Below are 14575 nucleotides of genomic sequence, written 5' to 3'. Positions count from 1 at the left end.
CACTAATACAAATTATTTAATATATGTGCTAAATAGAAGATATAACATCATTGTATTATCACAATATGCTGTTATTTATGAACAACTATGCTAAATGATTGAGACAGACGTGTGCATTACATACATTTTTCTCAGAGCATTTCACATATTTAAAAGTGCAGTATTGATTAGAAAATCCTCTGGGAAATACTTCCCTTTTATAAGACTGCAAGTAATTCTTGCTTGCGTCCTTTCTCTGTAGAGAAAGAAAAACAAAGCAAAAAGAAAGCTTACAAGAAACAAACAAATTATGGATCACTTTCTGGAGCCACTATACTCCATTAGATTAACAATCGACCCAGAAAAGACAAAGTACGTGTGTCTGTCTTCACCGGTGATGAAAAAAGAAACTAGAGGCAGCACATATTGCTGATTCTTACTGTGATGAGAGTGGTGAAGCTTTTAACTGAAGCCAGGAACTTTTTTAATATCCTGGCAATACAATGCATGAATGAGGAGAGAACTGTGATCGAAACCTACATGGTTATTAAACTTTTTGGAACTCAGAACCCCTCTGCATTCTTCAAAATTACTGAGAACTTAAAGTTCTTGTTTATTTGTTTGTTTATTTGTTTACCTATATTTACCATAATCAAAATAAAAGTAAAAAAATTACAGATATTTATTAATTTATTGAAAATAACCATAATAAATTAATTTATAAGTACCCATAAATAGCACAGTTTTAAAGCTATATATATATTTTTTTTAATTAATTTTTTATTTTTTATAAACATATATTTTTATCCCCAGGGGTACAGGTCTGTGAATCACCAGGTTTACACACTTCACAGCACTCACCAAAGCACATACCCTCCCCAATGTCCATAATCCCACCCCCTTCTCCCAAACCCCCTCCCCCCAGCAACCCTCTGTTTGTTTTGTGAGATTAAGAGTCACTTATGGTTTATATATATTTTTTAAATGAAGAGATTCACATTGTTTTGTATTTTGAAAATATTTTTGATGTCTGATTGAGTAGAAGATGCTGGATGCCTATATATGCTTATTCAATGAATTATTGTGATATCACTCATTACATCATATGTCATGTAGCCTGTAGGTACACTCTACATTTGGAAGAATCTAATTTGTAAGAATGAGAAAGAAAAATGCAAATGACATCTTAATATTATTACAAAAATTGTTTTGATTTTGCAGACTCTCTGAAAGGATCAACTATGAGAATTGCCTACTAGAATACGAAACTGATCTTTTTTAAAATTTTTTTTTATAAACATGAAGTTGATCTTTTAGCAGGCTCATGGATTCATAGAATTTGAAATGTGGCAATAGAAAACTGAATCATAGAAAAAAAAGATCATAGAAAACTGAAATGTAGCAATATATCTCACAGTATAGATTTGAGGAAAACGTGGAAACAGAAACCAAAATCTGGTTATATACTATTACACCATTTTTTTTCTACTAATGTTTAAAAGAAAAAATAATGTCAGTCATAAAAATAGTGACAGTACCATTTTTTGAAAATTTTACTATGTGCTGGTCACTCTGCTAAATGTTTTACTTTCTCCATCAAATTTGATTCTTATAATAGCTGTATGATATAAGTATAATTATTATCTCCAAACTTTTGATGGGGAAATTATGATATAGACTGAATAACTTTCCCATGGTACAACACAGTTCTAGAGCCATGATTGGCCTCTGAGCTGTACGAACCCAGAGAATGGAGTTTATCTCTCTGTAACATTCTCCCATTAAAAAAAGAAGAAAAAAGTTCAGACATGGGAATGTAACAGTTATAGTGAGCATACACAAAGACATTATTATTTTGTTTGTAAGTAAAGTTAATGAATCCTCCAAATGAAAATCTACATGTGTCTTTAATTTTCAACATTTTCATTATCAGATAATTTATATTATTCTGTGCCCAGTGTAATTATCTTATATGGCAGTAAATTTAAAAAGAAGCACTTCTATAGCATATATTCAGATCATAAATGCATGCTCCTAAAACCCACAGAAAACATGATTTAAAAAATCTCTCTAGCCAAGGGGTACCTGTATGGCTCAGTCAGTTAAGTATCTGCCTTTGGTTGATCCCAGGGTTCCAACATCCAGGCCCACCTATGGGCTCCCTGCTCAGAGGGGAGCCTACTTCTCCCTCTGCCCTTTCCCTTCCCCTGTTCATGCTTGTTTTTTCTCTATTACTCAAAAGAATAAATAAAATCTTAAAAAAAAAAAACTCCCTAGCCCCCCCCCAAAAAGAAAGTGTAAACATGTGTCTTGTGGTAGAGAGAGGAGGAACTCATGGATGGCCATAAAATTTTAATTCATAGCACATTGACTAAAAAATAGTTACTTATTTTAAAATTATTATTTTACCTAATATATTTATACATGGTATTTTGTTGACATTACTATTCATCAACATTGAAAAACTATATTTTCACTGAAAAAAATGAGGTTCAAAAACAAAGTAAACCTTACATAATGAAATCTGTATTTCTTTAATAACCTGTAATCTGGAAAGTAGTTCATGCTTTGTAAAAATGCTGAATGTGTAACTCATATAAAAAGTAAGAAAATAGACCAGATTTGAACAAGTGATTTGGATGAATTAAATGGTTTTTAGAGGAAAATACAGCTCAGAAATTTCATCAGTGAAACCATGCAGTGGAATCCCACTGACTGTAGTTTGTACATATTATGGTAAATAACATAATGAAAGTACCCATTTGAATAAGGGCAGAAATATTTCACCAGACTGCAAACAGTCTGGACTTAGAGTATTTGTCAGGTTCAAACACATTCGAATTCCTAATTGGGGAGCAAAATTTTGCAGCAGCTGAAGGGAGGGAGAGTCATGTTCACTAAAAATTTTAGGAGCGTTGTAATAATCATCAAACATAGCGCGTAACTGGCACAGCTGAAAACTAGCACCACATTGAGACCTGGTCATGTTCCCAAATTTCAACAACCAATAATGTTAAATTGAGAGTCATTGACATGTAGCACATGTGAGTCCTATGTTAATGTTGACATGGAAGCTTGGCGATTCTTATCACTTTGAATAAAAACTGACATTTTAAAAGTTTTATCCTTTGGGCATAGAACTTATATTCCTTGATGCATAATTATGATAATTAATAAGAGCTGGCAACTACTAAATTTATTTATTTATTTATTTTTAAACATTTTATTTATTTATTCGACAGAGAGATCACAACTAGGCAGAGAGGCAGGCAGAGAGGGAGGGAGAAGCAGGCTCCCTGCTGATCAGCGAGCCTGATGTGGAGCTCTATCCCAGGACCCTGAGATCATGACCTGAGCCGAAGGCAGAGGCTTCCAGAGCCACCCAGGCACCCCCTAAATTTATTTTTTGAAAAATATGACTTGAATTTGTTTTTGCCACTTCTATTATTCAGGAATATTCCATCATAATGTAGTGCTCCCTGGAACTATAGTATGTAATTAACTGATAAAGATTGCCTATTTTAAGCTATGAGTACTATAGAATATTTATAAAACAATAAGATGTGTCAAAACAATCTGGAGTCACTTAAAATGCAGAACCGTATTAGATGGAAATAATTTCATGTGCTAAAAGAAAATTATAACCACTATGTATAAACATCAACAAAGTCATAATTATGCTTAAATACATTTCCCTCTAAATCATAAATATAGAAGGATATATGACTCAATGGACAAAATTGGAGACTTTTGTATTAAATAGGTACATATTTAATAAGAATAAATATGGTTTAAATTGAATAATCAAATATTTTTATGAATCAGTACACCTCTATCATGGTCCTCAGGGTTGACTTAATAAACCTTGCAGGTATTATCAATCAAAATGAAAATGATAATTGGGGAATCTTTTTTATTTAAGTAAATTCTTTCTTTTTATTGATATTTTCAGAATCTAAACCTTTTAAGTAGCAATGGTTTGGCTCTTCAAACTACCAAGATTCGAATACCATTACTTATCTTTTAAAGAACACATGCCATCATTCAATTGTGTATACTATAGTTAGACTGAACAAATATGATTGTACAAACCAGTAGAGCTGGGCAAAGGGTCAAGTGAAGATCAGAAAAGGAAGGCACTGGATGCACTTAGGTCTGGCCATGTTGGAACAAAGCAGAACCAGAAGAGACATAGAAAACAGGTGGAATATATGAAGATACCCATGTGCAGGCATCAGTTAACACCAATTGCATTCCAGGTGTCAAATTTGTACCATCCTGCACCCATTACATGTGGCTTGAAAAAGTAAGTGAGATGAATTTCTAAGATACCATACACCCAAATCTGTAGTGTGAACAAAATTAGAAGTATGATTTAAATAGTTCATTCAGATTTTTCTAAGACTGTAAATTAATTCAAGTTTTAAAGTATAGAAATGGATCCTAAACTTTGTTGGTATAAAACTAAAATATAAGACCTCTATGTAGGATTATATTTACAAAAGCTATTTTGGAAAATATATATTCTTCAAAATCTGGAGGACTTGGTCTTTTTGTTTTTAACAGTCTTTTTGTAAACTATATTTATACAAAGAGTGAAATTCTATTTTTCCTAAGGAACTCAAATAAAAATATACAATAAATAAGGGCGCCTGGGTGGCTCAGTGGGTTAATGCCTCTGCCTTCAGCTCAGGTCATGATCCCAGCGTCCTGAGATCGAGCCCCACATTGGGCTGTCTGCTCAGCACAGAGCCTGCTTCCTCCTTTCTCTCTGCCTGCCTCTCTGCCTACTTGTGATCTTTGTCTGTTAAATAAATAAAATCTTTAAAAATATATACAGTAAATATAATTCTTCAAAGAATATTTTTATTCCTTAGTCAACACTTAAATTAAGTGGGGGAAGGTCTCAGACATAATTTATGTATCAGAGAGTTTATTATTTTCATTTTTATCTGAAATATTTATTGAATTATATTAAAGAAATCACTGAATTGCAGATTAGGGAGAATAAAGTAGAATATCTGCATAATATCAGAAAGTTGCTTTGGTGTACGGTAAAGGCTTCATATGGTTTGCTTTATTAACATTACACAACTTTACAAATCGATCTCCTGCTGGTATTATGAGGAACACTGAGTTTGGGTTGTAAAGATTTCTGATAATTTTATTTTGAACTTTTGAATGTGTTTTTATTCCTAAGGTCTGGGAATTGGAAACATGTTCTATGTTTTTTATGAAGATGGAATCAAAGTGATACAACCCATAGAATGTGAATTTCAAAGACACATTAAGCCTAGTGAAAAGCTCCTTGGATTTCAGGCAAGTATTTAAAAACTTCCTTTGCAGTTTTATGGGGCAGTTTTTGTTAAGTAGAATTACATTTCAGAAACACAAGGAAATCCATGCATATATGAGATGCTCGGGGAGGAGAATATTAAAACTGGTATAAGGGCTGTTATTCTATGCAAGTTTAATATTTGAGGAAGAAAAGTGGTATGTTGTGGATTCCTAATTACTTGTTCTAATTAAAGTAAAGACAATAGAAGTGAAATATGTAGGATGAACACAGTGTAGTAAGTTTACCTACTCCTTAATTTAGGATGTTTTACATTTTGGTAGGCAATGGTTACTTTAACAAAATGAAAGAAAATAGAATGCAAATAATCTGATGGGAAGTTGGAGGTCTGTTAGTTGCTTTATAAAGATAGATTTCTTTTTATTTTTCATCTCATTTTTATGAGGTATCAATGAAATGAATACTTTAGATTTATATACAAAACATTAGTTTATTTATTTATTTATGTGTATCTTACCGATCCAGAAAGATTTTTTTTTTTCTCTAAAATATTGGTACAGGATTCAGAAAATAAAATATTTAACAAAATGGGTATTGATTATATAGATTATATAGAGACTGTATTTTAATAAGATAATAATAAATTATAATTATTTTTATATTATCATAACTGTAAGTATCTCTCCACATAAACATATATACATCAAAATATGTAATATTAAATCATCTGTGTTATTCATGTGTTCCCATACACATTTGGACATGCACCAAACACCCAATATAAGATAAGATATTGGTAGACCTCATCATGGACTCTCTCTTGATACTCATTTTTAAGGTTGGTATGGCCATGAGATATGAATAAAATAAATATTTAATGTCATTATTTAGATTTACTACTTTGAAGTCCTATTTTCAACCTAGCCACTGTTGTTTTATATTGATAGACACAACAATTTATACCTTAAATCTATGCCCTAAAATAAGAAGAAAAAAAGTATATGGGTGAAATAAGATAGTCCAGCTACCCTCCAGATATTTTATAGCAAAAAAACCTCTTACTTGAAATAAAAGAAATAATTTAACTTAATATGTCTATGATTGTTTAAAAGAAATGAAACCATTCTGGGGTGCATGGGTGGCCCAGTCAGCTAAGCATCCAACTCTTGTTTTTTGTAGTCATGATCTCATGGGTCATGAGATGGAGCCCCATGCTGGGCTCTTCACTAAGCAGGAAGTCTGCTTGAAGGCCCTCTGCCCCTCCCCACACTGATGTATGCTCATTTGCTCTCTCTCACTGTCTCTTAAATAAATAAACAAATCTTTAAGATAAAATAAAATAAAATAATAAAAACAAATGAAACCATTTTAATTTAAAATATTTGTTATAATATAAATTGCTGAATGGAATTATTGTTATTTTTGCTAAGTTATGGTTTAATAAGTCAGATAATATTTTAAATTGCACATGTAATTTTGTTTTGTCTTATAATCATATAACTGAGACCATCTTGAATAAAGTGCCTATGTGTATGTAAATAAATAAATGTATATGAAAATATAAATATTTGCTTGTGATGATAAAGCAAATCATACAATTTTATACCACATTCCTATTTTCATAAAAGCATTATGGATGAAAAATCTGGGCTAATTCACAAATTTAGGAAATGTAGCATCAAAATGATTTGAATCAAAGTGAAACAATTTTGTAGGAGAATATATCTCTGAGTCTTACAGGACCAGCAGTTTTGTAGCTGACACAGATGTGTTGGTCATATCACAGAGCTTGAAACTTCAGTTACTAACTAATAAGATAATCTGTGAAACCCGTACTTTTCATAACAAAACTTCATGAATTTGATTTGAAATTTTAAAGACAAAGAATTTTCTTCCAGAGTACTGGAATTAAACCATTAACCAGTACTCTGGAATTAAACCATTAACCAGTACTCTGCAATTCCAGAGTTGTTATTTGTAATAACAAATGTAATGTAATTTGATTCAATGCAAATGTTGAAGAATGTCCTTTTTCAGAACATTTCTTGATGGCTTTCATTGAGTTAATTTAACTATTTGGAATCTAAAGCTGAAAAAACAAGAAAAACTCGATGTGACACTGTGACATGTCTAGACAATAGGGATGTCCTGAATTCCTCTTTCTTTAAAGCTTTTGAATATATAGGCTTCTCCTAAAACAACTAAAGTAGAAATTATGTATATCTATCTATTAGTTAGATAGGATTAGGTATATCTATTTATCTCTATATATCTGGCTATATATAGTGAGAAATTACATACATACATATATACATTATATATGATTTTCTGTAAAAATTAAAAATTGAAGAAGTGAAAACCAAACCCACAACAACAGTCTTCACTCATTTCCTTCAACCTGGGAACCCCTTATCAGCAAGCATACATCAACAGTGTATCAAAGCCAGGATAGTTACGAAGAACTAATTTATTGCATCCGATTTTCCAAATCACAGCCTATGGAAATCTTATATTCATGCTACATATGAGTTTATGCTAAGAATGCATAATGCCAAAATGAAAGAGAATATGTTAGCTTACCTATATTATATAAAATAAAAATTTACAAAAAAGTTAATATTCTAATGGAAGAATAAGCAAAAAGAGTAAGAAACATCAGATTTGTACTTTTGAGAACAAATATCAATGTTTTCTTTTTTAATTTTTTTAAAGACTGATTTATTTATTTGAGAGAGAGAGAGAAACAACATGAATGGTGAGAGGGGCAGAGGTAGAGGGAGAGCGTCTTCAAGCAGACTCCCCACTGAGGGCAGAGTTCAACATGAGTCTGAATCTCATGACACTAAGATCATGACCTGAGCCAAAATCAAAAGTTGGCCCCTTAACTGACTGAGCTAACCAGGTGCCGCAAATGTATGTTCTTTAAGTTATGGCCTTTCTGTTGCCTTGGATGTTGAAATTGCAAGATAAATTCATTTCAGCTGACCAATATATATTTTTAAAGCATTAGGAATAATATTTAAAATTGTGACTTAACTAAAAGTATGTCCTTCTTATAACTGTTAAATGCAGACTATAGAGACATTCTATGAATACCAACAAAGAAAGATATTTCCCATGTAACTAAATAGTCCATATATATATGAAATAAAGACTACAGCAAGTAAACTTTTATTTCATGTTGCTCCATTATTTTTTATTCCTAAATAATTATTTCTTATGTGAAGCTATTTTATTTTCTGTTTAAACACAAGAGAGATGTCAATTTCAGAGTGTGTAAGCTATCTGGTGTTATATTTCTAGATTTACATTTCTAATTATAAAATAATGTCCTGAGGAAATTTTTGAGTATTATGTAAAAAGAAAACTTTTCTCCAGAGAAACAGAACCAATAGAATTAATATCTGTATATATATCTGTCACTATCTTTATCCCCATCTCCATCTATCTCTATCTCTGTCTCTATCTCTGTTTGATGTATTACAAGAAATTGTCTCAGGTGATGGTGGGTGGGGTGGCTAGTCTGAAACCCCTAGGGGAGAACAGCCACCAGGAAATTCAGGTAAGAGTGGATGCTATAGTCTGGAGTCTGAAATCCACAGATGAGGCAAATAGACCGGAAATTCAGACACAAACTCATATTGAAGCCTTGAGTTAGCAATCTGTAGGCAGACTGGAAACAAGCAGATTTCTCTGTGGAAATCTTTAGGAAGAATTCCTTTGTCTTTGGGAAAACTCATTCTTAAATATTAAGGCCTTTAATCTATTAGAAGAGGCCCACTCATATTACGGAAGATGATCTGTTTTGTAAAGAACAATTGTGTTAATCACCTCTAAACAACCTCATAGCAACATCTTGACTGTTGCTTGCCCAAACAACAGAACACCGATAGCCTAGCCATAGCCTAGTTAATACATAAAGTTAACTGTCACATCTTACTATGACTATCGCTTTTGGTCATGGGCCTATTTAATTCTTGTTTGTATTCCCAACATGTTGCGTACAGTGCCTTATTCATGGCAGATAGTCAAACGTTTGTTAAATGAATTTAATGAAAATTCCATTGCTTAGAGCCTTCATTCTTCTATGCATTCTCGAAGTTTAAACACATATATGTCCAATTTCTTCCTCACCTTAATATTATTCTTTACTTTACAATTCCATAAAACAGTGTTCTTCTTATGTGTTTGTGAAAATTGTTCCATAGAATAATTTACCAATAAATTGTTCAGGGTAAATATAACCTTATGCGTCTATTTAATTCAGGATCACATAGTCAAAATGTACTGTGCAAATACACTGTATAAGATAGTTGGGAGTTCTATTACAGGAAAAAAAAACTACTTCCTTGTGATTTAGAAAATAAATCTCTTGAGCGAGAGTAGCAGAAATGAGTCTATTGAAATTATTTTTCCCATGAAATGATTAAACATGAATATAATATTTTTCAAAGTCATTGTTGATATTAAGAAAATAGCAATGCAATTTCCAATATAATTCATTAGTTAGTAACATTTAGGTAAAAACTGAAATACTTAGAATATAGAATTTTCCATCAAACCTCCAGAAGATGCTATTTGCTTGCTTTAAATAAAAATTCAATTTTTGTGCAATGTCAGATTACATCGGGTTTCAGCTTTTGATAGTGAGTTGGCGAGGATTCATGCAACATGATTTAGTTATATTTGAATCAGTTTTTTTTTCTTTTTTGTTATATACCCTTACTAGATAAGACTCTTGCTATATTTATCCTAGTTGTACACATGATTTCATCTTGTCCCCTACAGTATGAACTTCAAACACATAGAATTCTCTCCCAGACTTATGAACTCAGAAGGCAAACTGAAAAGGGTTGAAAAAATGTTTAAATTATAGACTCAGGATGACAGGATTTTCCAAGATGACTCTTTTCTGCTCCTCTAGTTTTCACCTATTTCATCATCTTTAACTACTATTCTTTTATTTTTTTAATATTTTTTAATTCCATTCCTTCTGTGTTTGCTTATTAGAGCTCTAGCTGTTGTTCTTCACATATACTACAGTGCTCTTTATTTTTTCATGGGTACTAGAAGAGCTTAAATGACAATCCCATATATCTTATCATGCACAGGTCTTATATTTGGAGACATGAAAGTTTTATTACTAGTTTTAATGGTGATTTCAATGGTGCTGAACTGCAGGGGAATGTACTTTCTATAGGAAGTCTGATGTGAATCACCTCTAAAATGTCTCTTTTCTAGGTTTGGAATTCCCACATATGAAAATTACTTTTATAAATAAATACTACTAGAACTCTATTAGAATGGAATTCGTCCTTAGGAACAGATTATGTACAGTGTTCAGAATACTTAGATATCAAGAAATTGAAGCTGAAATTAGAAATAGGCAAACACAACAGTGTATATTTCTTTCTCTCTTGGTGCTCTCCCTTACCTCAAGCACTACAGCTTTCTGGGCATTCAGCCATTCCCTTACTTATCCTTCCACATTTCCCTTTTCAGCATTTCATTCTGTTTCTTATCCAATTACCATTTCTCCAAACTCTGTCTGCAAAAATATTGGTTAAAACCCCAGTCCCTTTAGGGGCACCTGGGTGGCTCAGTGGGTTAAGGCTCTGCCTTCAACTCAGGTCATGATCTCAGGGTCCTGGGATTGAGCTCTGCATCAGACTCTCTGCTCAGCGGGAAGTCAGCTTCTCCCTGCCCCATTGCCTACTTGTGATCTCAGTCTCTCTCTCTCTAATAAATAAATAAAATCTTAAAACAAAACAAAACAAACAAACAAAAACCAGTCCCTTTAAATGACACAGACCATTTCCTCATGAAGCCACTGAACAAGCTTTTGAATTCAATGCCTACCATACATTTCAGAGAGGAGTGTTTCCCCACTTACTCTTTTCTCAATGGGTCTCTATTCTAGCAAGGCTTATCTTAAAAAGAGTTTAGAATGATAAAGATTTAAGCTTTTGTCCCTTAGTGGTTGAAGTGATGTCCTGCAAAGAACTTCCTAAAGAGTAATGTAAACTACCTTGTTTCTCAGTAGATTAGTCAGTGGGTGTTGAGAGAAATAAAATTCATGACGTCGGTCTTTGAAGTCCTAAGCTTGAAGAGGCCTTAAGATTGTGGATTAAAAATCTAGTGTTTTAAAATTCTTACATTATGGGGTGCCTGGATGGCTCAGTGGGTTAAGCCTCTGCCTTCGGCTCAGGTCATGGTCTCAGGGTTCTGGGATAGAACCCCTGCATCAGGCTCTCTGCTCAGCAGGGAGCCTTCTTTCCCTTTCTCTCTACCAGCCTCTCTGCCTACTTGTGATCTCTCCCTGTCAAATAAATAAATAAAAGCATAAATAAATAAATAAATAAATAAATAAACGAAATTCTTACATTGTGCTTCTTACAGTCTATAAGTATGTAAGGCTGACGTTGGGAGAACAACAATGGGAAACATGTGAATTGTGCAACAGTTGTGTTAATGGATTTAAGTAACAGGGGATTTTATATAAGAAAGCAGATTAAGTCCTCTTCAGGAATTATTAATGAGAACCAGCCAAGTAATTTAGATAATTATTAACAGAATGCTGCATATGTCTTAGGTCATCTTTTGTCATTTTGAAACATTTTTTTTTTAAATGAGAAATAAGGACTCACTATCACATACAAGTACATTCTATGCACTTCAGAAAGAAGTAAGTTCATAGTAATTTAGAATTTTCAATGTATATTTCTTCAGGATAAAATTGAAGTTTAATTTATAAAAATTATTCATTCAGACATCCTTACACATGAAAACTTTTTACTTGAAATTTATAAAATCACATCAATTTGTCTTATATAAATCTTAAACTATAGTTCTGGTCTAAGATTTAGTTTTACTCACAACAAACGTACTGGTTCCTTTTTCCAAAGTAATAGATTTGCATGATATAATAATGCAAAAATGCATAATAAAAAGTACTAGTTTCTTTCTTCATGTCTCTCTATTCCCAGTCCCACTGTATGCAATTAATTACATTACATTTATTACTTTACATTTATTTACTTTAAAGATTATGCTCAATAGTGATAGCTCTTGAATTATATTTTCCATTAGTGTTTCTTTATGGATGATAATTCTGCTTATGCATTTCCTAACTTTTCCTCTTTCTAAATATTTTAACAATTATGTAATAATTTTAATGGTTTGAGAATTAGATTTATAGTTTTAATGATTTATTTAAATCTTTGTCTTTGTTTTTCTTGAAATTTTCTAAAATTTTTATGTAACTTTAATTTTCCAAGCTGTTGCTTGATTTCTTATTGTTTGTATTTTTTCATATTATTTCTTATTGCTTGTATTTTATATTTCATAGATAGTAGTCAAAACTGCAATTTAACACCAATGGCTGGTCATTTCTTTAATATCATTTTCATATTTCAGATAGGTCTTAAATCTCAGTTTGCACAATTTAAGAGGTGGTGTAAAAAGAAAAACAACAGCAAATTAATTCCCTCAAGTGTACCTTATTAACTGTTTGAATTGCTTTAAAAAAAAGTATTGCTGAAAGAACTTAAAATGAACAGTTTTGTATTTTTCCATATACTTCTCATATAATGATCTTATATGTTTCTCAGATGAAAACTGGAGATACAACTATATAACAAGAATAAAAAGATAAGAAAACTTAAACTTCAAAATTATTATCTCTTAACTATTTAAGATAGTAATGCATTATCCAGTAAAACTCCTTTTTTTTGTATTTTAGTAATTTGTCTTTAAAATTTTATGTAAACAGTTTAAGAGGACACACAGTAAATTAGAGACAAAACCTAAAGTTCATCTTGGACTTGCCAAACAACACAGAAATCTTTCCATTCCCTCTTGAAATCTCATCGGTGCAGTGCTAAAGAAAATGAAACAGAAGCCATATCCAATGGCAGAACTACCAGCAGTCTAAGCTGCCCCAAATCACCACCAAAGTGTTTCTTATTTCAGAAACTGGATCCATTTACTACTCTATCTTCAGTGTTCTTTCTTCCATCTCGAAAAAGACCCTAAGGGCCACTTCTACCTCACCTCGATTTTGAGATGAAAAATTTACTCCCTATGATGAGAGCCGAAGAAAATGAGCTTAACATATTTAAAAAGCTATTATACTAGTATCATTTTCATTGAAGAATAGTAACTTTTAATAAGAAAGTTACAGGGATAAAAGGTGAAGCACAGGGAATACAGTCAATGGTATTGGAAGAGTGTTGTAGGTGATGGATGGTAGCTACGCCTGAGGTGAACACAGCATAATGTAGAAAAATTTCAAGTCACTGCACTGTGCACCTGATGCTAGTGTAATATTGTGTATCCACTGGACTTCATTTAAAAAGAACTGTTTAATGTGTAATGTTCAGCATATACTTATCTAGTAATGTAATTTCTTAAAAATATATTTTATTACTGATATCTTACTTATGAAATTATTTGGAAAACTTAAAGGTAGAATAAAATAATAGCAGATCTGCTTAAATAATCCATATACATTTTAGGGGATTTGCATTGAATTAAATTACAGAGGCATTTTTGGTGAATTCTCAATATAGTTTTCATGTTATTACTCAAGAATGTTTCTGAAACTGATAGTGTGGCAGAACTCCTATCTAATTCATAGTAAGAAAGAGACAATACAAAATACAATTCTGTGGGTAATATAATAAGTAAAGATTTAGTTTCAAAAAGAAAAGACAAAGAAAATGTACCTTTAGCTTGTATTTTCTTACTTATAATGAAGGTAGTTATTTTTTACCATAAAATTTATTCTAAACATTTGCAAAATATGCTTTAAAATGAGTCTGTTTTCATGGCTTTTATTTAACTGATACAAACATGATAAAATACATAGGTGTATAAATTATTTGGTCAGTATTTTTTCACTGTAGTAAGATATAGACTATAAAGTCATTTTCAATAAAAATTAAACAGTAAATAATATAAATTATATTAAAGTAATTTTAATAGTTTTTTAATTTAATTTTTATTTTTTTTTTAATTTTTAATTATTTTTAATAATTTTTAAAAGAATACTCACCTAAAAGGTGAAGTGTAATGTTATTCAGTATAGATATTCTGATGTGGAGAAAATTTATATGTGTGTTAGAATAAAGCTTAAAAATAGAAATGCATATAGTTATCCTATGAACAGCTTTATACTTTAAGAAGATAAATCTATCACCCTTCAGAATAATTCGTTACAGTAAATAGTAATCTTGCAAAAATTATTATGCCTGTCTTCCACATAAGGCACTTATGTGCTGGACAATATGGAAAGATGGA

General features: G+C 31.6%; 1 protein-coding gene across 2 annotated transcripts in view; it reads left to right on the top strand.

Moving 5' to 3' along the window:
• The window catches only part of FSTL5 (follistatin like 5), a 763963-nt gene that overhangs the window by 653642 nt on the left and 95746 nt on the right, over positions 1-14575 (top strand). For both annotated transcript variants that reach the window (XM_059174403.1, XM_059174392.1), the window contains exon 12: positions 5180-5298. In XM_059174403.1, coding sequence (XP_059030386.1) covers positions 5180-5298 — 119 coding nt within the window. The remainder of the gene's footprint in view (positions 1-5179; positions 5299-14575) is intronic.

This window comes from Mustela lutreola, chromosome 1 (assembly GCF_030435805.1).
Source record: "Mustela lutreola isolate mMusLut2 chromosome 1, mMusLut2.pri, whole genome shotgun sequence".
Classification (NCBI taxonomy): Eukaryota; Metazoa; Chordata; class Mammalia; order Carnivora; family Mustelidae; genus Mustela; species Mustela lutreola.
The sequence above is the reverse complement of the archived record's forward strand: the minus strand, read 5'-3'. Positions and strand labels throughout refer to the sequence as shown.